Source organism: Homarus americanus, unplaced genomic scaffold (assembly GCF_018991925.1).
Source record: "Homarus americanus isolate GMGI-L3 unplaced genomic scaffold, GMGI_Hamer_2.0 scaffold467, whole genome shotgun sequence".
NCBI lineage: Eukaryota > Metazoa > Arthropoda > Malacostraca > Decapoda > Nephropidae > Homarus > Homarus americanus.
The window spans coordinates 456,597-481,979 of NW_024741598.1; the positions used below are offsets into that span (position 1 = coordinate 456,597).

At 40.5% G+C, this 25,383-nt stretch overlaps 1 protein-coding gene across 2 annotated transcripts in view; it reads right to left on the reverse strand.

The window, feature by feature from the left end:
* LOC121875989 overlaps positions 1-25,383 on the reverse strand; it is a 66,136-nt gene that overhangs the window by 27,351 nt on the left and 13,402 nt on the right. For both annotated transcript variants that reach the window (XM_042380833.1, XM_042380834.1), the window contains exon 2: positions 8,874-9,520. In XM_042380833.1, the coding sequence (XP_042236767.1) occupies positions 8,874-8,958 (85 nt within the window). In that variant the 5' untranslated portion in view covers positions 8,959-9,520. The remainder of the gene's footprint in view (positions 1-8,873; positions 9,521-25,383) is intronic.

Consider the following 25,383-nt stretch of genomic DNA (forward strand, 5'->3'; position numbering starts at 1 on the left):
ATCTCACAGCTGCTCCTTTTATAATGTTGACAGAGCATTTTTTTCTTCTTCTGTATTTGGTTTAGGATGAACTAGTGTTAATTTAATCTTAATTCGGAAACGAGCTTGATTTAATTAGTAACAGGTGTCCATAATTCACCTTATTCATGCTCTTTGGCTACGTGAATCATGATCTTGGCCATATGAATCACACCATTGGTTACATGACTCACACCCTTGGCCACATTAACCACACCCTCGACCACATGAATCACACCCTTGGCCACATGACTCACACACCTTGGCCACATATCCAATTCGTGCACACAGCCGCCGCCTGGCCACCACCCCACAACACATACTGTAAATCGTCTCATATATTGGGAACATCTGAGACCTTGTGGTGCTTTGGGAAATATATTTGTGTTTGTTTAATGCTTGTGGTGGCCCTTGTAAATACAGGAGACGAGGGGAAGTGTGTGTGTGTGTGTGTGTGTGTGTGTGTGTGTGTGTGTGTGTGTGTGTGTGTGTGTGTGTGTGTTTGGTAGAGGTTACCTACATGAGAGTTACATAGTATTTCATGCACCTTGAAGTTTGATAACAGGATTGTGACTATTTATACAGAAGTTTATTACACACACACACACACAAAGACACACACATTAGGACGAAAAATACATTATTCCAGGAATTGTACTTAAAATTCTGGAATAGGTTGAAGAAATGAAAAATTAGATCAATGTATAGAAGCCAACAGCCGGAAGAAAATTTACGGATGGTATGGAAATCGCTGCCACACGTGTCCCAAGAAATTCACTTTTATTTTTCCAAGGCTGTCGGGAGTCCTAGTTCCCAGCGAGGTTAGGAGCACCAGTTAATATTATATACCTTTTTTATTCTTGTTTTTTTTCAATCTGTTATGTCCATTTTATTATTAAGATTGTCTGTGTGTGTCTGTCTGTGTGTCCTCCAGTAAAATTAATGGGGAACACAATTAATCCAAGCGGGGTACTAGATCAGATTTTCAGCAGGTAACGAGCCATGAAATCAAGCGTAATGATTCATGTATCATTAAGGGTAAAATTAGGTTTATTATGTGTGCATTTACTATGGGTGAAATCCTAACTGTACTTCTGTAGTGGAGGACAAACACCTGGCTGGAATATCACCTTAATTAAATTTATTAATTACAGGTATTTTCATTGTTTTCCTCGGTGTACAGTCCCCTTCACTAGTGCGTTTACAGGGGTCATATAGCCTACGTACAGTCCCCTTCACTAGTGGGTTTACAGGGGCTCATTATATAAGGATTCCACAAATCCTTATCATTGGGTTGGATTTGTGTAAATATCGTTTTACCTTGATTCCATAGTATGTTTACTCTTGTGTGTTTCCTTCTGTCGAATGTAAACAAACACAGGGCTGCCACACTGTGCATAACTAAATGAACCCCTGTAAACGTACTAGTGAAGGGGACTGACTGTACATTCTTCTCCATTCTTCCTTGCATTCATCAACAATATAATTCTTTGACTAATCCTCCTTTTCTACAATCTCTCAGCCCTAACACCTTCCTAAAACCAATCATTCCTTATCTTTACCTTCAACGCTAATCTGATAAACACTTTAACACTATTATCTTCAGTCCTTCGAGACATATTCCTCTTTCTTCCTCCATGTCTTAAAGTTTCTTCTCTCCCTTTGCACTGCTATTGATGCTTCCACTTTCCGATACACGCTTCTGGTTTCATTCTCTTTGGTATTTCCTTGTCACGTGTGATCGGTGTGGCCTTCCTTCGATTCATTTCATTGCTGATTGCTATTCTTTCTTTGTCTCCCGGTTCACAGATTCTTCTTATTTCTTCTTTCTTTCTTCTTCTTTCTTTCTTTTTTCAGACAGGGTTGAGAGCAAGAATGGTGTAGTGTGTGGGTGGAGGCCAGTCAGGTCACTCGTGTACTGGGTGCAGTGTGGTGTGGTGGCGGCTGAGGTTCTGTGTGTGTGTGTGGGTGTGTGTGAAACTCTTACACACACCCCCTCCCCTGCCGACACTGCCTTCATAGTGTGTCGTGAATGGAGGAGAGAGCAGTGTAATGACTGGCTCTAAATTATGCAGGATTTTTCTACTTGTCATCATTCAGAGTGTTCAGTAGAGGTTCTTTATATCTTGGTTCATTACGCTGTAGCCTGAAAATTCTTAGGTCATTATTATTTTTTTTTCTTCTCATTTCTAGGCAAAATAATCCGCGTTAACTAAGTCTGCCTTAAATTACTCCCTCAGTTTCCAAAGCTTGACGGAGCCTCCAAGAGAAATATTAACTTTGTGATTAAATTGTCGTAAATATTCTAAATAAAAAAATAAATCACTCCCCTCACTATTGAATGACGTAGTAGTGTGGTAAATTGTCCGCCTGTCCCCATGGTAACAAAACCGTCCATAAAGTGACGACAAAACACCCATTCGCCCGAGACCTTATTGGGTTACATCCACAGAGGAATTATCTTCACCATCCATTCCTATTTATTTTGATTTTCGCTTTTAACAGGTCAGATTCCAACACAGACAGATAAAACGAACTATAAATCCCATAAATATAGAAGTATGTTGGGACTCAGACAAGCTACCGGACACACAAGATGGACGCACGTGCGGCGGAAGTTTGGGTATTTGTTCTATAGCCACAGCTGGAGGCGACGGAGCACTATATATATATTATCTCTTTATCCTCAAGTGTTTCGTGGAGTTGTAATTAACCTTTGTTGTGGTGTAGAGACCGACATTATCATATTACTGTAATAACGAAGAGAGAAGGGAAGGGTAATGTGTATGAGTCGGCCCTTAACGTAGGCGTGGCCCGACCGTCTGCCGGCACCACGACCACCACACATATTACTGTGTGTGTGTGTGTGTGTGGCGACTGTGGGGTGTGTGTCGACTATGGGTGTGTGGCGACTGTGTGTGTGTGTGGCGACTGTGGGGTGTGTGTCGACTATGGGTGTGTGGCGACTGTGAGTGTGTGTGGCGACTTTGAGTGTGTGGCAATTGTGGGTGTATGGTGAACTGTGACGAGAGATACAGCACCACTACCCCCTTATACTCACTCCTTATCCCACCAACACCGACCTAAACATCTTGTTATCATTCTCACTCGCAACATCGCTCACCGTGTATCCACCAGAGGCGTTAGTGTGTGTGTCTGTTTACATCCGTGGCTCACAACTGTAAACAAACGATGCCTGAGATGAGTAAAATCAGTTTCTAGTTTCTAATAACCAAGTTTGTTTACATGTGATGTTTTGACGTGAATAACTGCATTGAACCAACGAACGGGTTACTGTTTCATTCAACTATACAGTCATTTGCTTAGAAGTTTATTTAAACGGTTATTACCTCACTTTGATGGTTAATGAAGGTATGTACGTCTTGTGAACCTGTCCTCACCTTTAAGTTAGGCCGCTAGGAGCCTCTGGCCGCCCTCCGCCCATTATCTCAGTCCCCACACACTTGTCACATCCCCCAGCCCTCAATAATTACTGGCGTGAATGATTCTTCTTGAGGTATTTCCTAGATTATTCTCCCGTCTTTATTATTTTACAGTTTTTAATAAGATAAATATTTAACCCCATAACAAATTTACCTTCATGATACAATATTGCATAAATAAGACGTCATTTGTTTATATTTGTTTACATTATCTACAGTATATACCATTGGCCGGCGGTGACTTAGCGAGGGGGGACACGGGCAGCAACCAGCAGTAATTCTAGCACGTTGCCGCTGACCAACCATGCATGAAACATGTCTCTGGGAATATGTCCTGGTCAACACTGCTGCCTCCTGCAAGTTGTTAACGAGTCCTGGTTATTGCAACTTGTTTAAATATGAAAAGTTAACTAAGGATAAAGTCCTTTTAAAATGGGGAAAAAATTTTAGTCTTATCTGAAATTAAATGTTTGATGTCCTGTATTAACTTTGGTAAACCTAACCTAAACCAACTAACCTTAACTCTGTGTTGCCTTCGTCCTCAATGTAACTCTTGTTGTCTCTTCTCTCAGGTTTTCATCTCTTGTACTGACTTACAAAAGTCACTTGCATATTTTAGTCTTTTCTTTCATGTTTCCTTTTGGGTTTTTATTCCATCTTTTCACTTTTCTTCCTTCCTTTCTTTTCAACATCTACGTTTCTTGAGGAATTTTACCCCAACTAACCAAAGAAAATTAGGAACCATTTCAACATACACACGTGAAAAAGGATACGGAAGATTAATTTATTCTAATAACAAAATAAACATTACCATCTACACTGAAAACGTTGTTACTGAGTCCAGGAGTAATTGAAGAGATCCCTTCACCAGCTTTGGAATAAGCCGGAAGCGCTTCACATAATGAGCTAAAATTTTTATAGCATTTTTTTTGGTCGACATTCAAACTCTTCTCTACCTTTAGTGTTTAGCCAGAGAGAGCGTTGCTTGTTGTGTTAATGAAACAGTTTAATTACACTAGTCAGGTTATGCCTCCTTCCTGAGTTCACTTCCCGGTGCAATGGTGAATTCTGGTCCTTGTTTCAGTCTGTGTATTAAATCGTATCCAAGAGACACAGCCCGCATGATGTGAATGATGGCTTCTAAATTCTCTTTATAGAATTTAATCACTCAAAAAAATTATCGATACAAAATTGTGTTGAAAAAATATGACTCGATGAACGAAAGATTTTGACAAACCTACCGAGACAACAGGAGTCATTCTGGAATTCATCGATCACCCCAAGTATAGATAGTTTTTTTTTTTAGTAACTGTACAAGAACAACACCTGCCAGAGCCAAAGTAGTAAACAGAACATTCCTCTCGCCCTTATGATGGTACACCTCCTTCTGTACCCCTCGCACTGTTGTCTGGTTCAAGAAGGCTTCCTATTACTCTTGACGGAGGATCACCTTCAGGAGACAGGCTCTTTGATCTTAAACATGACCTTCACAGTCTTCTGTTTTCCACCTTTCATGAGCTGGTGTGTGTGTGTGTGTGTGTGTGTGTGTGTGTGTGTGTGTGTGTGTGTGTGTGTGTGTGTGTGTGTGTGTGTGTGTGTGTGTGATTCTGTTATGGACACCCTGCATATTATAATCTTCTGGACTCGTATTTTACATGTCACAAACAGGCGATGGTATAGCCAGATAATATCAGGTCATTGTTTCCATACAAATAAATACTGACAGATAGGATAAATAACAGTAAATTAATTGAATGAACGGAGGCCAACCACAAACAATAACATAGGAGGTTTTACAGAGTTCGGTTCATGAAGAGAAAATCCATGAATTGTATAAACAAATTTGAAAAACATTTATACATCGGGAAACACCAACATAGTTTTATTGGATATACAAACTATTCAAATAACATACAAATAATGACTGAGTGTTTGAGCAGTCGAGCTGACATGTGGATACTCGACTACAGAATACACTAGTCTATGTTATTAAAGTTTATTATGTATTTATTTATGAGAAAATGTATTGATATTGTATGAATTTTTTCCCCCAGAAACATAAATTATAGATATTTTGGCTCTTTATCTTTTATTGTGATTCTATACTAAAGAGGATATATATTAATGTTTAAATTATCGTTCAAATTTCTGTAAAAAAAAAAAGTTTCGAACTAAATCAAACTTTTTAAGGAACACATCTGGCCTATGGGAATATTTACTCTCTACTATACTTTCCCCCGGAGCCTAGGATTCTACCCGGCGAGTTGGGACATCATCGGTCAAACTGTGTTGGATGAGTTTGTGAAGTTATAATGGAAGTTAGTGGCTGTGTTATGAAGGTTATCCGTACTATAGGAAGGGGACTAACTTGAGACAAACGCTGAACCAATACACGGATAATCTTAGCGTAAGTAACAGAACTGATTGGCAATATCTTTCAGTGGATCACAGTATATGACTCTCTCTCTCCCTCTCTCGATCTTTCTTTCTTTCTTTCTTTCTTTCTTTCTTTCTTTCCTAAATACCAAGAAGACACCGGAAACTCGTACATGTCTGCCGTAATAAACCTCTAAAGTCTTATTATCGGTTCTAACTACATTAATCTTTGTATGATAAAAGATAAGAATAGTTACCGAGCGTTATGCTGTGATAGACTCTTACGTTACTGAGCTGCACGTGGAGGTTAGGAAGAAGTTGAGGGTCGGGGAAGGAAAAAAATACGTCGCGTAATAAAGAAATCAGGAAGATCGACTCTGTTTACAAGTCATGAATAAGAACTGTCGCCTTTCATTTCCCACTAACGACCTCCAAGACGGGAAGAAACTACTGTACCTCGTTCATATTGAGTGGAGTTTGGTAGTGACCTCTCCTCTTATGTGGGATGAAGGGAGGGGAGGGGAGGAAGGGATGGAGGGAGGATGGTTGGATGGATGAAAAGGGGAGAGGGAGGAAGGTGGACAGGGAGGGGATGTAATGGAGGGAGGGAGGGAGAAAGGTGGACAGGGAGGGCAGGAAGGGAGGAGGGATGGCTGGAATAAATTTAACGTAATTATGGAGAAACAAAATTACAAAAAATAAATAAATAAATAAAAAAACAGTGACATAATAAACAGAAACTCAACTGTGAATGTAAGAGATTTAGTTGTTGTTGTTATTGAGTGGCGGCAAATTGAGGGGCTTATGGGAGTACCTGGCAGAGTGAGGGACTTATGGGAGTACCTGGCAGAGTGAGGGGCTTATGGGAGTACCTGGCAGAGTGAGGGGCTTATGGGAGTACCTGGCAGAGTGAGGGGATTATGGGAGCCTGGCAGAGTGAGGGGGCTTGGGAGTACCTGGCAGAGTGGGGATTATGGGAGTACCTGGCAGAGTGAGGGCTTATGGGAGTGCCTGGCAGAGTGAGGGACTTATGGGAGTACCTGGCAGGTGAGGGGCTTGTGGGAGTACCTGGCAGAGTGAGGGGACTTATGGGAGTGCCTGGCAGAGTGAGGGGCTTATTAGAGTGAGGGGTTTATGAGGAGTACCTGGCAGAGTGAGGGACTTATGGGAGTACCTGGCAGAGGAGGGGCTTATGGGAGTACCTGGCAGAGTGAGGATTATGGGAGCCTGGCAGAGTGAGGGGCTATGGGAGTACCTGGCAGAGTGAGGGACAGTGCCTGGCAGAGTGAGGGGCTTATGGGGTACCTGGCAGAGTGAGGGGCCAGGGAGCACCTGGTGGGAGAGGGGATTATGGGAGCACCTGGGCAGAGTGGAGAGGGGCTTATGGGAGCACCTGGCAGAGTGAGGGATTATGGGAGCACCTGGCAGAGTGAGGGTCATGGGAGTACCTGGCAGAGTGAAGGCTTATGGGAGCACCTGGCAGAGTGAGGGGTGGAGTACCTGGCAGGGAGGGGATTATGGGAGTACCTGGCAGAGTGAGAGGGGCTTATGGGAGCACCTGGCAGAGTGAGGATTGCCTGCAGAGTGAGGGGATTATGGGAGTACCTGGCAGAGGCAGGTGAGAGTACCTGGCAGAGGAGGGGGCTTATGGGGAGTACCTGGCAGAGTGAGGGGATTATGGGAGTACCTGGCAGAGTGAGGGGCTTATGGGAGCACCTGGCAGAGTGAGGGGGCTTATGGGAGTACCTGGCAGAGTGAGGGGCTTGTGGGAGTACCTGGCATGGGAGCACCTGGCAGAGTGAGGGGCTTGGCAGGGGGAGTACCTGGCAGAGTGAGGGGCATGGGAGTACCTGGCAGAGGGGCCAGGGAGTACCTGGCAGAGTGAGGGGATGGGAGTACCTGGCAGGTGAGGGGGGAGTACCTGGCAGAGGGGCTTATGGGAGCACCTGGCAGAGTGAGGGGCTGGGAGTACCTGCAGAGTGAGGGGCTTATGGGAGTACCTGGCAGAGTGAGGGACTTATGGGAGTACCTGGCAGAGTGAGGGGCTTATGGGAGTACCTGGCAGAGTGAGGGGATTATGGGAGTACCTGGCAGAGTGAGGGGATTATGGGAGTACCTGGCAGAGTGTGTGAGCCTGAAACGAGGTATTATGGAGGTGTTATCCACAGTAGGATCATGGCACTGTGATCGGTGCCTCTGGTGTGGTGGTAGTTAGGAATCGTGGTGGTTCGCTAGAGCTTCATGGTCGTGGGTAATAGTGGTTGAAGGTTGTAGGAGGTCTTGTGTACCGATGCTATTAGAGAAGTGTGTGTGTGGGTGTGTTAGTAGTTGTGGTGATGGTAGTGATGGTTGTAGGAGGTCTTGTATCGGTTATTGGTGAACACTTTAACATATTCATCACATCTATGTATTTTACGGAGCCAAAATATTTCCCTATATATTAAGTATCAATTTCCGATGAACCAACACCGTATATATCAGCTTTAAGAGGAAAAATAACTGAAAAATACTTCCACAGACTATTTCCTGATGTTTTGTTTTTTTCCCCGCCATAGAGAGGTATTTTTTCCCCAGTTATTTTCTTTTACACTGGTGGTTAGTGGCGAGTGTTGGTGGTTGTGGTGGGTGTTGGTGGTTGTGGTGAGTGTTGGTGGTTGTGGTGAGTGTTGGTGGTTGTGGTGAGTGTTGGTGGTTGTGGTGAGTGTTGGTGGTTGTGGTTAGTGGTGAGTGTTGGTGGTTGTGATAAGTGGCGGGTGATGGTGGTTGTGGTGAGTGTTGGTGGTTGTGGGAAGGCTGGTAGGAGTGTGGGGAGTGGTGGTGGCCACACTCACACGGGTACTCCCTCTCTCACATCCTTGACCACACTCACCTAAAACAATGGCCATATATTTGAGGGATACCAAATGCCATGGCCACAAACACAAGGGTACCCACCAATGGCCGTGGCCACAATCACAAGGGTCCTCACCATTGACCGTGGCCACAATCACAAGGGTACTCACCATTGGCCATGGCCACAATCACCAGGGTACTCACCTACGGCCGTGGCCACACCCAGGCCTCTGATGCAGTAGGGAAGGTTCTCCCAGAAGCAGCCACAGCGAGCCTCCTCATAACTCATGGTGGCCGGATACTGTTGCTTCTCTGTCCAAGTGTACTGTCCTACCCGGCCACTATATCTGGACTTATCTGGCCTTTGAGTATGTGTTTATCTGGCCTCTAAGTCTTGGCTTATCCGACATTTAAAGTTAGTTTAGTTTATCCGGTCACACAACAATGATTTTTTTTCTCTCGTCGAGTTACGTAATATTTGTGTGTGGGTTTCGTCTGTCTCTACACCACATGTCGGATTATCTTAAGCCACCATTTACACACACTCTTTTTCTTTTCTGATCACTGTGTTAAATTTGTTTGTAGTGGTGTTAGATAATGCTATGTTGTGTTCACTGTCTGTCAGGTGATGAATTTGCTGTGATGTCCTAATTAAGGTGTAAAGTTGTCAACCGCAGTAGAGGCAACACTGTGATTGGTGGATATATTTTCAACACTTCATCTCTATTGAATGATATATTATTATGAGTTTATCAATTTTATATTTTCTTCAAATGTTTATCTTGGTTTAAAATACGTATTGTGTTAATATTCTTTTCTTCCTTATTTCTTGTTTTCTTCAGGTGATTCATCTGAAAAAAAATATATTATAATTAATTTAACAATATATTTATTTATGAATAATGTAGACTAGTTTAATATATTTCAAGGGATTGATGAAGGGTAGAAATAATAATGAAAGAAATAAGAATTAAATATTTGAGGATAGTTTATGAAAGAAGTGATGAATGATAGAATTTATGGCTTGGGGAAAAAAGAATGAAAAGATGCAGCAGTTAGTCGTAATGTGATGGGGAAAAGAAAACACAAGTGGGTATACGGAAGAGGACTGGCGTCTTGTCATGCTAATATATGCAAATGACACACTTCCCTTGGGGGCGGTAGGCGGGGATGGGGGTGGTGGGCGGGGGTGGTGGGCGGGGGCGGGGGCGGTGGTAGGGAGGGTGGTGTAAAACAGAAGAAGGTGCAATAAGTCCCCAAACATCCCCCCCCCTCCTCCCTTTTTTTAGAAGAGTTTACTAAAAAAAATATCAATAACAGAGAAAATAAATTAATCTGTTGATGTTATGTGTGTGTTACCTGTATTGCAATAGGGTGTTTAGGCAGGTAAATTAAGGTAATGGTAAGAAAATCCAATGGTTTGTTGGGGAGAGAAGGAAATGCTTGATAAATAAGAGGATTTACTGTAAAAACAAATAATTTACCAAAGTGAAGAGGATAAATGCAGAAAGACGTATAGGTGAGAATTATTATATTAGAAAATAAATGAAAATGAAAAAACAAATTAGCATAAATGCAAAAAATATATTCAATTGTAAAATACATAAATGTTAAAGAAAAAATAGAAAAAAATAGTTGCAAAGAGAATCGCTACTTAATTAGAAAATACAATGTAAAAAATAAAGTATCTTTGGGTGTTGACATTATACTACTATTAACTATAAAATATTCCGATAAAATAAAGAGAAAGACGGAAGGCTTTTGGCTTTTACTGCACGAGACCCAAGGAATAGCATTTAGAGTAAGGGAATGTTGTCATAAAGGAAGAAATGACGAAATAATTTAAATCCAAGGAAGATGAGAATAAGGAGAAGTAAGAATAGTGAAGAGAAGGAAAGAAGAAAAAATGCAATGCTGAAATCAGTGAGTGAAATTGATTGACAGATAAGGATCTAAGTGATTTATTTTTTAAAGAAAGAAAGGAGATAAGGAGGATATAATAAAGTGAGAGATGAGAGAGAAGAGAAAGTAGAGAGGAGTGTATGATAGATGGCTGGGTGGGGGGTGGGTGTCTGAAGGAGGAGGAGGAAGGGAAGGAGGAGCAGGAGGAGGAGGCCTTGTCAAGACGCCCCTTTGGTATATCGGGATGGGAATATTGGACAGGAGATTGATTCACTATAATGGACTTTCCTAGTAACTTCACCCCTAAGCTTATTACATTCAGAATTTTCCTTAATAATCCAACAATACATTTTCAGTATCTGTCGAGTCTTTGTTTAAGTCTTGCTGGGAAAAATATTCTGATCGCTACCAATTGAAGCTTCCATTATAATTCTGGTTCCAATAACAAATACAAAATATATTCGTTTATGTGTGTATGTGTATACTGTATGTGTATATGCTGATAACCATATAGGAAACAAAAAAACACGTGTATATGTGTATGTATATGTATGTGTGTGTATCCAACAAGAAACACAACGCTATGCAAAAAAAAAATTGAATTAATACCTTGACCCTTTATAAGATTGGAACCCTTATCTCCCAGTTTAACACACAAGGGAGAGAGATTACAGCCTGTACTACACTATGTACTATAAATACCCTTTCCACTTGTCCACATCACACTGCAGGAAAGTCTTGCCACAACGACACGCCATCACTCGAGTAAACAACAGCTTATGCTCACATCTATATAAAGAACTCGAGGTAGAATGATTCCAACAATAACATATATGTTCATCGTCCAGTCTGGGAGATCTGAGTTGGAATGCCTACAGGGTGTAAGTTGTTTTTATTTTACATTTCTAACACACACACACACACACACACACACACACACACACACACACATACACTGACAGAGATACTATTCAATAATTTCCTCAACATTAAATAAACTATAGAGATTAACAAAACCTAAGACAATATTATAAAAAAAAAATTTCCCTCGAGTCTTTTATATAATTTCCCAGAGTAATTAGTATATCTCCTTAGATCAGATAATCGGCTCTAATTAAGACGTTTAATTTTCCTTAATGAATAACAAAATTACGAGAGAGACGAGGGTATTTAGTGATGATATAAATAAGGTGAATATGAATGATGACATATGAACGTGTTATTTAATACACTACACTATGAGACCTGACATATAAAAATGTATACGATTCTTGAACTATTATAACGACAGGAATATTACAGGATAGTTTGTGACGACGTTTCAAATCAGGAATATTGTGTGTGTGTGTGTGTGTGTGTGTGTGTGTGTGTGTGTGATATTTTGAAACAATTGTCTAAAATATTTTCCCAATAGATTAATCATTCGTGTGAAAAATACAATAACCTGATTGATTTTTGTTAACATGAATTTATTACTTATGAGAAAAATATTTAGATTTGGGAAAGTATCAGTGGTAATAGAGTTAAAAAATAACTTGGCTATATTAAGTAGAAGATATATTTCATGGTTTGGAACTATATCCGCTGGGTCAAAGTTCAATCATTATCTAAACATCTGGGAACCTTTAATAGTTAATTTGGCCAACAGTAGATGATATTATTCACCACATAGAGACACACACACACCATACACAAGGGGTTAAAATTGTCTTAATTGGTATATGAAAATTAATTCTTTATATAACGAAAGACTTAGGCACCATTGTTGCAGATGGACACCAGCTGGGAGTCGACATGTTCTCAAGGCAGGACAGCAGACATTCATCACTTCTTCACACACACACACACACAGACACACAGACACACACACACACACACACACACACACACACACACACACACACACACACACACACACACACACACACACACACACAGACACACACACACACAGACACACACACACACACACACACACCAGTTAGAGCAGTGCTACTTTAGGTCTTGATAACTCAGATGACCTTCTATCTCGCTACCATTTGTCTTCTCTTCTCCACTGCTGTCAGAACTGCCACCGTCTTGAAGTAACTTGCTGTAGTATTCTGTATCATCAACTAAGTTACAGGCGCAGTTCTCATCAATGTAGACTAACTTACGGGCGCAGTTCTCCTCAATGTAGACCAGATTACAGGCGCAGTTTCCTTCTTGAAATGAAATACCAACATTACGAGAGTGCCGTTCTTATGGCTGGATACTGTTGGCTATTTCATCGTTCTCTCCAGTACCTTTGTCTTTGTTCCAGTACCTGTGCCTTTGTTCTTGTACCTGTGCCTTTGTTCCAGTACCTGTGCCTTTGTTCCAGTACCTGTGCCTTTGTTCCAGTACCTGTGCCTTTGTTCCAGTACCTTTCTCTTCGTGCCAGTACCATTCTCTTTGTTCCAGTGTCGTTGTCTTTGTTCCAGTACCTTTGTCTTTGTTCCAATACCTGTGCCTTTGTTCCAGTACCTGTGCCTTTGTTCCAGTACCTTTCCTTTGTTGCCTTTGTTCCAGTAGTACCTTTCTCTTCGTCTTTGTTCCAGTACCATTCTCTTTGTTCCAGTACCTTTCTCTTTGTTTGTCTTTGTTTCAGTACCTTTCTCTTTGTTCCAGTACCTTTGTCTTTGTTCCAGTATCGTTGTCTTTGTTCCAGCCTTTGTTCCAGTACCTTTGTCTTTGTTCCAGTACCTTTCTCTTTGTTCCAGTACCTTTCTCTTTGTTCCAGTACCTTTGTCTTTGTTCCAGTACCTTTCTCTTTGTTCCAGTACCTTTGTATTTGTACTCGGCATCACGTGATAGGACCAACTTTAAGATAGTAAATAAAAGGTTAAAATATTAAAAAAAAACACATATCCCCGCAACATGTCGAGGTGTGTTACTGTGTTGTCAATTTTCCACAGTTCTTTGTTAGGTTGTTTGTGGCTGTGGCCTGGATGGTAGACTATTCCTTTTTTTCATCAACAATTTCTCTCTCTCTAGTTCTTTCCTTTTTTCTTTCTTTCTTTCTTTCTTCTTTTTCTATTTTTCTTTTTCTCTCTTTCTTTCTTTCTTCTTTTTCTTTCTTTTTTCTCTTTCTTTCTTTTTCTCTTTGTTTGTTTCTTTCTTTCTTTCTCTCCTTCTTTCTTTCTCTTTTTCTCTCCATTGTGAAGAAAAGTAATAGAAAGGAAAAAGGAAAATGGTATATACAAAATAATCCAGCTTTTCCCTCCTCCTCCTTCGCCTCACCTCTTGCTCATTAATGTTTACTCAGCCCGAAAGGTCACGGGGGTGTGTCAATCTCTGAGGGACCTCGCGATCTGACGGGGGAGGTGCTGAACGAGTGGTTGGTAAGGTAGCTACGTTACTGAAGGAAGGGGTGACTATAGGGCGTAGGTGACAGCTTGAAAAGGCTCAGGCTCTCAATTGGCTCACCCATGACAATATAGCCATCATTATCCACTCTGTATCTGTATTTTCCTAGCTAAATAAACTGTTTCAATATCAATAGTTGATTCGTTCTCAAGCAAGGTGAAGGTAGGGCTGTTTCTCTAATGGGGTAATGGTGTTTAAAGCCATTGGGATATCTCGTTATCATTGTCAGATTTTTAAACCTTCTGAAGGAATGATAGGGGATATTTGTCATCTTCGCTACCAGACAGTTACAGTAAGTCGGTCATCGGTAACATGTTCTCGTATGAGTTGATGTCCTCTTGTGTTCAGGTGGTTGGGTGGATATCTAAGGAACTTATCTTTCAACAGAATGACTTGAATTGATACACATCGGGGTAAAGATTCTCTCTAGAGTCGCCAAGTGGAAGTTAAGCAACAGATATCACTTTGGTTTAGTCCGTGATGACCTGTTTTGTGGTCCGTGGCGAGTAGTGTAGCTGTCCGTGGCGAGTAGTGTAGCTGTCCGTGGCGAGTAGTGTAGCTGTCCGTGGCGAGCAGTATAGCTGTCCGTGGCGAGTAGTTTAGCTGTCCGTGGCGAGCAGTCGATCAGATATAGTGCAATACACTCTATTTGTCTCTCCGCGCCGCCCAGTCGAAGTTGTTGGTGGATAAACCGACTAGAATGAAATACAAATGAATAAATGATGTCCACCCGTCATGTCCTTTATCAAATAGAAACTCCCTGGCCGGCACAGACTTCCAGAACTTAACTTGGTATATAGTCTTAAAGGTGAGGTACCATGTTTCCCTTACCAGATACACGATGGATGTGAGACTACCTACCTGTCAACGTGATCATTAACCTCAGTGAAGTAGAGTTTGATGTAGATACCATTAATTTCACCTGTAATCTTAGTCCCTCATACTGCAGCCAAGTTTTGATACCTGATGCATCTCACATACTATTATGACCTAGATGGTTAAATCATCGTCCTCAAAGTGTTAAAACATCGTTCTCGAAGGGTTAAAACATCGTTCTCGAAGGGTTAAAACATCATCCTCAAATGGTTAAACCATCGTCTTCGAAGGGTTAAAACATCGTTCTCGAAGGGTTAAGCCATCGTCTTCGAAGGGTTAAAACATCATCCTCAAAGGGTTAAATCATCGTCCCCAAGGGTAAACTCCACCACACATATCTAGATACAAGTCCTTGATAAATGTTTAAACAGTCGGTTACGGCGCAAATAATTATCTCACTAAAGCACATCTACTACTACTACTACTACTACTACTACTACTAATAATAATAATAATAATAATAATAATAATAATAATAGTAATAATAATAATAACAGTGAGTGTAATAATAAAGGCAGCAGTGAAGGAAACAATTGCTATAAGGAGGCAGGATTAGTGTACCTCAGGTGTTGTGTTGACCATTACATAACTTGGTGCGGAACCCTCACGAGGTTTACATCTCTGGCAGCCACCGCTTCAAGAGTAAAGGTTTCCGGTTCCTTAAGGGTTTCATCTTTACGGGTTAGAAATTAAACTGTGAAAGTGAATAAGACGCAGGAATGCTATTTAATATTTACACACACACACACACACACACACACACACACACACACACACACACACACACAGTGGCATATGTGTATGTTTATTTTTCTTTAATATAGATACTTTTATTTTAATTCTGTCTATTTCATATCATCAGAACTTTATTGGAAAATATTACGAGTTATATGAATCATCCTCAAAGCTTTAATTAATAGTAGTATTATAATAGATTTACAGGTAATAAACAGGTAATTAGTTTTTTTTAGTTTTTCAAACTTTTCTACATTTAGTTTAGACCAATACAGTTACCTGGTCAGTACTGATTAAACTTGAATTAATTAACAAAAACCATTACTAGGGACTGTACGATTATTCAAATAATATTACTACATGAACGAATTATTATCCAGAATGAGTTTTAAAATGCCTTAAATTATTTCACGCTAACCATACCACCATACCATGACATTAAGAGCTAGCGGCTAAAACCATTGAATTTAATATTGATAATAAAATCGAAAGGTTAAAAAAATAAATAAAAAAGTTGTATTGGAATTTTTTGTTGAGGTGATCGGGATTGTGGAGGAGGTATTAATATTCATGAACACGAGGTTATAGTCAAGCTTGTGTTTGTTTGTATTTGTTTGTGTGTAAAATATTAATATTATGCATAGACTCGTGTATATATTACTGTTTATAACCTGTAGGGTGGGAGGGGGATTAGGTGGTGGGTATCTGGTAGTGTTAGGGAGGATCAGGTGGTGGGTGTCTGGTAGTGTTAGGGAGGATCAGGTTGGTGGGTGTCTGGTAGTGTCAGGGAGGATCAGGTTGGTGGGTGTCTGGTAGTGTTAGGGAGGATCAGGGTGGTGGGTATCTGGTAGTGTTAGGGAGGATCAGGTGGTGGGTGTCAGGGAGTGTAAGGGAGGATTGGGTCACGGATGTCTGGGGGGGAGTCAGAGAGGCTCAGGAGGTGAATGTCTGTTGGAGTCAGGAAGGAACAGATCACGGGTGTCTGGTAGTGTCAGGGAGGGTCAGAAGGCAAGAACTAGTGGATATGGCGAAGAAGTTTGGCAAAAGGAGAGTCGAATGAGCAGTATTTAGGTCGAGTGAATTTATATTACGACTTCAATATAACTTCCAGCACCCTGAGAGAATATTTACGTGGACGATTCTTTCTCAACACTTTAAATATATTCTCTAATGTCGACAACTAATTGATTTTATATTTATTTGAATATAATTGTTAGTCTTAAGTTATTTTATCAAGTTATATATTTACTTTACAGTCATGGCGTTATTATACTGTGAAATTGAGAAAACGTGTTATGAAATTTATACACACACACACACACACTGGAATAAACAGACTAATCTTATCTCTCTCTGTACAGACGTCTAGCCACTGTAATGTAAGAGTCTCCGAGGCAAGTGTTGGTTTATAGACGCAAGATAAACATGACCAGCACAGTCGACACTAACTCAGGAAATGCTACGTCACATTTCTTGGCTCAAAACCATTTAGACGAAACATTTAGAGACAGTGTGGATTCAGTGCACTGTTGACTCCTCGTAGTAAAACTGAGTCACGGGAATGGGTCTTCGAACTGATGGCTTATCCTGACTCATCTTGGTGCTGTGTTGTTTGATCTCATTGGGGGGTCGGTACTGCTTCATTATGGGAGTGAGTGAACTTTTCTCGGTGTTCATATAACAGGTCGAGTTGAACCAATGCTTCATCTTTATGTTACACTGTTCATCTGTTCATCAAATAAGCAAATGCCATGACAGTGACTTACATAAATTAAACAAATCTCTGACATAAATTTGACTGAACTTTGGTGAACTTTTTTGTCCAGTTTATGATACACTTCGAACGTTCACCGTCAACTGGTTTACTTTTACTATTGAGAATCAGATTTTGACTAATGATTAATCAATTTTGTTTTAGTGAACAGTTAAGTGTATTGGATTCACTGTCATACAATTCAAACATTAAATTAAATACCGAAAAATAGTTCTGATTTACTTGTTATAACTTTCGAGGCAACCTATATAGTGTGTGTGTGTGTGTGTGTGTGTGTGTGTGTGTGTGTGTGTGTGAGTGTGTGTGTGTGTGTGTGTGCGTGCGCTAAAAAATGAATATACTATCCCGCCATCGAGTCAGACTTGGTAGGGGTGGGCAGCATATTGTAATACCATCATGAGCAGCAGCTGGCGACGTTGAGGAAGGTCGCCCGGGGGGAGGAAATTGACGGAGAGTATTGGAGGGAGGGAGACTGAGTATGGAGAGGTTATGGAAACAATAAAGACGTGTGGAAATATTGGACGAGGAAGGGTGGGGGGAGGAGGTTCATATGTCGACAACTGGTAGGTAGGTAGGTTGGCAGGCAGGCAGGCAGGCAGGCAGGTAGGTAGGTAAGTAGGTAGGTCGGTAAGTACAGTGTTACTACCTCAGTATTTTCTTTCAATTTATGTGAGACTTGGATCATTTATGTCTAGGAGTCTTATTCTAACTTTCTGAGGAATAGTTATGAATCTGAACGTATTGTAGAGTAAAAGAAAGCAAGTGTTGGTTATATGTTTTAATTACTGTCCTTTGTGGATCAGTTATTTATTCTGTTATAATAAAAAATAGTAATGTATATGAAAAAATACATATATTAAATGATCTTTGGAACATCAGAAGAGTGTGTCGAGTGTAGCGGAGAATCTTTGATATTTGTGAGACCAGTGAGGCGGTTGAGACCAGTGAGGCGGTTGAGACCAGTGAGGCGGTTGAGATCAGTGAGGCGGTTAAGTCTGGCCTCCTGCCATAACTTGATAATTTTAGCCAGGCGTCTATCAACATCTGCCTCACCCATCACGCGACACCATCATCATATACCTACGACTCTTCACCATCACACACACACACACACACACACACACACACACAACAGACATTTGAGATTGTGAGCTTTTTGATACCACATGTTGGAAACGCCGTCTTACCCAATCTACATATTACTTTAGCTAGATATTACGAGTACAGCCGGTGTGTGTGTGTGGGGGAGGAGTAGGGTGGGAGAGCCATACTGAGCCCTGCCACCTGATCGACCGTTCCCCGCCGACAATACCGCTTCTGGGTCCCGGAGGCGTGAACCACCAGAGTGATAGACGTTTCCACTTCGCCTTGTCGTGTTACAGCCACTACCGGTATATTAAACTAGCTGTCGACATGGGGTGACAGTCACAGGGCGCCGACACAGTTATTACAGTGCCAACTCCGTATTACCCAAGTCCCCGGGCAGTCATGGAACATTTCTCCTGCCAGTGGTCAATGTTATTGCTGGGTGAAGGACGATTTTTTTCTGAATTTAACGAGTATTAACCACGTATGGCCTTTATATCCAATCACCTCCTAGTTTTGTTTGTCAGTTATACAGTCGTTAGCGTCGTAAAACTTAACTACTTTACACTGTTTAAAATATCTCTCTTCTTCCTAAAACAAATTATTGCTTGATTTTTATCCCAGTTCCTGTGTATTGCAATTTTTTTAAGTCTCCTATGAAATAGAATTTAATATAGTGAACTTCTTTGGGGATCTTTGACTCGCAAGAGGAAGCAGAGAGATTTTACTACTTAAGAACTTAACTAAAATCCTATTAAAAAGTTTAAACTTGGACAGACATTCTGTAACAAAGTAGTTATATAAGTATTTAATCTAAAAAAAATCAGAATAAATAAAATTTTCGAAATTTCGTGATTTTCTTCAATTTCGTTGATGACATTCGTGTTTGCGTAAGTTAATATATCTGACGAATTTTTCTACTCATTACTGGTCATTTGAAAGCATAAATCCAGCGCCTCCATACAAACGAAAGAAAACGGGATGTAAAAGAAACTGCGTAACTTTATAACTAACTTTTTTTTATATAAGAAAAGTTCGTTGGAGGAAAGTAAGGAGCGGAAAGTGTTGGTCCCATACCGACACCTTCTACAGGTATCTGACCTCAGTGTAAAGGTTATCAATTAATGTAACTACCAAAGTCAAACGGTGTTATTTTTAAATTTATCAAGACAGCAACTTATAATAAGCGCGCGCGCGCACAATCGCACACACACACACACACACACACACACACACACACACACACATAACAAATGTAAGCACAATCGCACACACACACACACACACACACACACACACACACTCATAACAAATGTAAGCACAATCGCACACACTCACACACATACATAAATATTAAAAAAATATCTATATACATACATAGATAATCACAAATTTATAAACCCACAAGCCCACATACACACTCATACACATACACCAAAACACACATACATTCACATGAGATTCATACAAAACATTCATACACACATAAGTACATAATTTAGTGTCAGAAAAAAACACCTTTATGTTGGGTGTCTATTGACTGTGTACATTGTGTTGAAAAATAACTATTCGTTTATTATTTTCGAAAATCATTCTGGTATTATTTTTTACTTTTAACAGATTAGATAATTAATTAGCCCACTAAAACACGAGGGAGTTCTGTAATTAGTATTTTTGTTTCATAATTGGATTTGTAATTACCTGGAATAATTGTTCTATATTTTGTACTTGTTTTCGATTATAATTATATGAAACTTATTTTTTTATGTTGTTGTTATTGTTGTTATTGCTCGGGTAACGTTGTGATGATGGATATCCAAATAAACCAACTCCACCGAACACTAAAGGAACAATGGGTCTTAAAACCTTCTTCAAATAAGATGTACCTTACCCAACCCAACCCAACCCAACCTAACCTAACCTAACCTAACCTAACCAACCCATGAAAAACAAAAAACAAAAAAGAATAGCCTGCAAATTTATCACTGTGGACGAGGGGGTGGCAGCCCTTAGTCCTGACCCTCAATAGTACTACCATCTGTCCCATAACCAAGTGGTGTATATAAGGGGCTGTAGTTGATGGAGAGTGTCAAGGGGGAGGGTGGAGAAGAAGGGGGATGGAGGGGGAAGAGGGGGAGGAGGGGGGAGAAGAAGATGAGGAGGGAGGGGAAGAAGAGGATGAGGGAAGAGAAGGAGGGGGAAGAAGGAGGAGGAGGAGGAGGAGGAGGAGAGGGAGGAGGAGGAAAAGAGGAGGAATAGGGGGGGAGAGGGAGGAGAAGGTGGCAAGAGGAGAGGAGGGGGGAAGAAGAGGATGAGGGAAGAGGGAGAAGAGGAAGGAAAAGATGGAGGAGAGGGACAAGAGGAAGAGGAGGGTAAGAGAAGGAAGAGAAGAGGATAAGAGGGGGAAGAATAATGCCAGAGGAAACGAGCAATTGGAAAGATGATGAAAGGGGAGGATGACGCACTATATATGAGAGAGAGAGAGAGAGAGAGAGAGAGAGAGAGAGAGAATACACCCGTGGATGGAATGGGAATACAGTAACTGTCCGACTGTAACAAAGGCAAAAGCTATGAAGAGTGAATACAACAATTACAGTCGCAGATGAGTAAAGCTGCCGGGATATTGAAAGTGTTAAAACTATTACGTATAGCGGAGTGAGAGAAGGGGTGAGAGAAGGGTGAGAGAAGGGTGAGAGAAGGGGGGTGAGAGAGAAGGGGGAAGGGGAGGTAGAGTGAGTTTATTACACGACAAGGCTGAGTGGATCACATACTTTCCCATGAGAGAAATAAAGTGCAGGAAATTTTTGGGAACGATGGATGGTGTCTATATTTTACGCTTATTGGCCACGGAAAGAAAAAAAATGCATGATAAAGAAGAAAGGAATGAACGGAGGTAGGGTTTGGAGTAAATGGGAATAAAAGGAGGAAGATGCAATGAGTGAAGGATTATGGGAGAGAAAGAAAGAAAGAAAGAGGATGTGAGTAAGGGTGTGGCTCCTAAACCACACCATCTTCGTTTCATGACCGATATTACATACAATATTACGCTAAAACATTGTAGTCGATCCATTGGTAACTGAAGCCTTATTCGACATCGCATTACCATTGTTTATATTGTTAGATGAACATTATTCTATATATCGTGAATCCAGTCATTGTAAAGTTGTGAATTGTAGGATGTTGTTTTTTTTCTGCTTACTGCTTTTGCTTATTTTCTACTGCTTACTGTTACTGTTTACTGCTACTTCTTACTGCCTACTGGATTACTTGTACTGCTTACTACTTCTGCTTACTGCGCTATTGCTTACCACTACTGCTACTACTTACTGCTATTGCCTACTGCTACTGCTTCTACTTACTGTTACTGCTTACTGCTACTATTTACTGCTATTGCTACTGTTTACTACTACTGTTTCTACTTACTGCTACTACTACTTCTTCAACTTAATGCAATGCTCACTGCTAGTTCTATTGATTTTTTGTTGTTATTTTGCATCTTATCTCTCACCTTCCTCCTTCTCTTTCTTCACTTACCTTCTTTTTCCCTCCATATTCTCCCCTTTAAAACAGTTTATCTTCATTTTTATCCTCCTTTTGTTCCTTACTCCTTTGTTGTCTCGTCTCTCTCTCTCTCTCTCTCTCTCTCTCTCTTCTTCCCTTCTTCACCCGCTCGTTGGCTGTTCCTCTCCCCCCCACCTTCTTATTGTCTCTCTTTCTCTTCCTTATTTTCTTCTTTCCCCTCATTGCCCCTCTTTGTTCCCCTCCCTCTTTTACCTTCTAAAATTCTGTTATTCTATTTTAATCCTTTCCTCCTTTATCCTGTTTCTCTCCCTCCTTTTATCCCCTTTCTCTCTCTTCCTCTTTCACTCTGTTTTTCTCCCTCATTTCACCCTTCTTCTCTCTCTCCCAATCCTTAATCCTCTTTCTCTCTCTCTCTCTCCCTCCTTCTTTCATCATCTCATTTCTCTTCATCTCCCTCCCTCTTCCACACCCTTTATTGCCTGTTTTCCTCACTCCATTATTCGTCCTCTGATTTTATGTTCCTCTCCCTTCCTTTCCTAATCAATAATTACCTGTCCCTTTCAAAAATTAATTAGCAATAACACAGGTGTGGAAGGGCGCCTGTCATCATTCTCTCAGACCAGTAGTAAATTCTCCTTCAAGTGTGCCGTAAATACCTGCTGGGGTTCAGGTAATTCCCTAGAGTACAGGTTAATTAGCCACTATCTATATACTAGTAGGTTTTTTTAAGATAAACTTCTAACGTAAAGGAATTTGAGATCAGAAAAGTTCCCATAAGATACGACGTAAAACTTTTGATCGGAATAGTGACAAATTTCTAAGGGATTATGTCGTAATTAATGGGAATCAGGTCCATGAGGCACCCACTGACGCTCTCACTGGCACTCATCACAGTGATTGGGTTGCTGGGAGCTCCTGAGTGTTCAGCCCTTAATTAAGTTCATATTTTTTAGTGTGGTTCTCTGTATGGTCAGTTTATTGATTATATTAGTGATTTATATATAAGTTATAGGTACAATTTGCCAGTGAAGGATATGGTTGTTGTGTTTGTGATGCATCAACATTGTATATATACATTGGGTAGCCTTAGGACTGTAGTGTGTGTGTGTGTGTGTGTCTGAGAACAACCAAACATCATTATCAGATCCTTCCATCATGGTAATCTACCCTTGCCGAGGCTGACGACACCTTGATAGTGTTTGACGTAAGACAGAGCCTTACTTGGCGAAATAGAAGAGACAGTAGTGTTATAAAAACATGTAAGAGCCTGAAATAATGATCTCTATGTCATTTATTCTTTCCTCTATGAAACTTTCGTGGATCACCTGAAGATAAGCCCTCCCCAGCTTATTTTACCTAAAAATTAACCTAAACTAACCTAACCTAACCTAACCTAACCTAACCCCCAGGTAGTATTAAAATAAATAATCTTCAGATGAGATAAACTGGAGGGCGAATATTCAGGTGACACACACACACACACACACACACACACACACACACACACACACACACACACACAGCTCACACAAATAATACAATAGCTGATAATATTAAGAAAATTACAAGACTTGAGAGGCGAACAAAGAGAGATTAGAGAAGGACTGTACATAAGGGATTAAGAACCCCAGAGACGTAATACAAACTGAGAGAAAACCTCCACGAAATCAATACTGCATGACTTAGCGATCTGTTCCTGCGTAAATATGAGTGAAGAGACGAAGAGTGAGGTGCCAGAAGTGATATCATGTCAACTGAAGTGAGAAGACATGTACTGAGATGTAGGAGAGAGCAGAGAAGATCTTTACTTGATGTAGAAGGATTGATTGCTGTTGTGTATCAGATAACATAGGGAGAATGGTGTGTTGTGAGACCTGGGTGTGTTAAGTGTAGTGATGGTGTTGTGATGGTGTTGTGATGATGTTGTGATGGTGTTGTGATGGTGTAGCTATAAGCCCTTCAGTGTTGATAGTGTTAATTCTTTGTGTAATGATGGTGTTGTGATGGTGTTGTGATGGTGTAGCTATAAGCCCTTCAGTGTTGATAGTGTTAATTCTTAGTGTAATGATGGTGTTGTGATGGTGTTGTGATGGTGTAGCTATAAGCCCTTCAGTGTTGATAGTGTTAATTCTTAGTGTAATGTATGTTTATTTCTTAGTCGCTCGTATCTTCCTGGAAAATAAGGAAATAAATAAGGCATACTTATTTACTTAGAAGAGGAATACACTTGTAAAACGAATAATTTAACGAAGGATAAAACAGTAATTCAATACATAACGTAAAGCCTCGTAACTAGTGTTGGTATTCCCGGGAGTAAGATTGATGACACATAAATGTTTTGATGTTTACTGACTGAACAAACTGATACATACCAAAGCAAATCTCTGGGGTTTGAACGACTAATGTAAAATTCTGATGTGAAATATTTACTGGTCGATGATTCTGTTCCTAGAATATTATATATACTTGGATAACTTATTCTTAAACAATATATACGTATAATAAACTGTGTGATAGAAATATAAACAAGTTTCTAACAGGGAAATATATGTTTCTCACTGCCTGCCACTGAGTGAGGTCCACCCAGCTATAGAATGGCTTCCTAACTGTATACTGTAGTCGGGATGTGAAAACCTTTATTATGCTGTATCTACCTTGTCCCTAAAGAGCCTCCATTGAGATGAGTCTTGCTTCCCTCTCACCGTCCACCTGATCAGCGTCACAACTCCAGAGATGGCTTTAATTCTCTTACAAATTAGATATATTAATTAGATTATGTAGACAACCAAATTAAGGAACATCACATAGTAAACTAAATTATGTTTGGAAAAAAGTTAAATAACAAAAGGAACATTAACCTTTTGGGGGGTTCGATGTGGAGCCTTGAGCACACGGAGTGTCGACCCAGTTGTCTGGCAGTGAGTGTTCCTGGCAAATGATGTAGCCAACATATACTACAGGTGGATGGTTGGATGGATAGTTAGATAGATAGATAGATAGACAATTCAGATTCATAACAGTGAAATAAAGTGGCAGATTTATGCTGTGTAACCATCCAAGCTATTGTTTCAGCCTTGCATTATACACTACAAGACAGGTATTATACACGCCACGTTAGAGGAGTGAAAAGACGTCCATACTACATCAATTAATCTATGCAAACGTTGCCGGCGGCGGAGCACGTAATGAGTCGAATTATATCAAGTTGCTTTAAAACCTTGGGGTCCCAGGTTACTGTGTGTACCTAGCAGGGTTCACTCACACCTCACGGAGAAGGTGGATTAACAAAGCAGAGTGTACCAGTCGGAAATGTCCCCAACTGTACATTATAGTATTGTTTTGTTATTACTGAACAATCTTGTCAGGATAAGCATTAAGAACTATTCGCGTCAGTGGACAGTTGATATAAAGCAAGTGGTGGATTAGTATGAC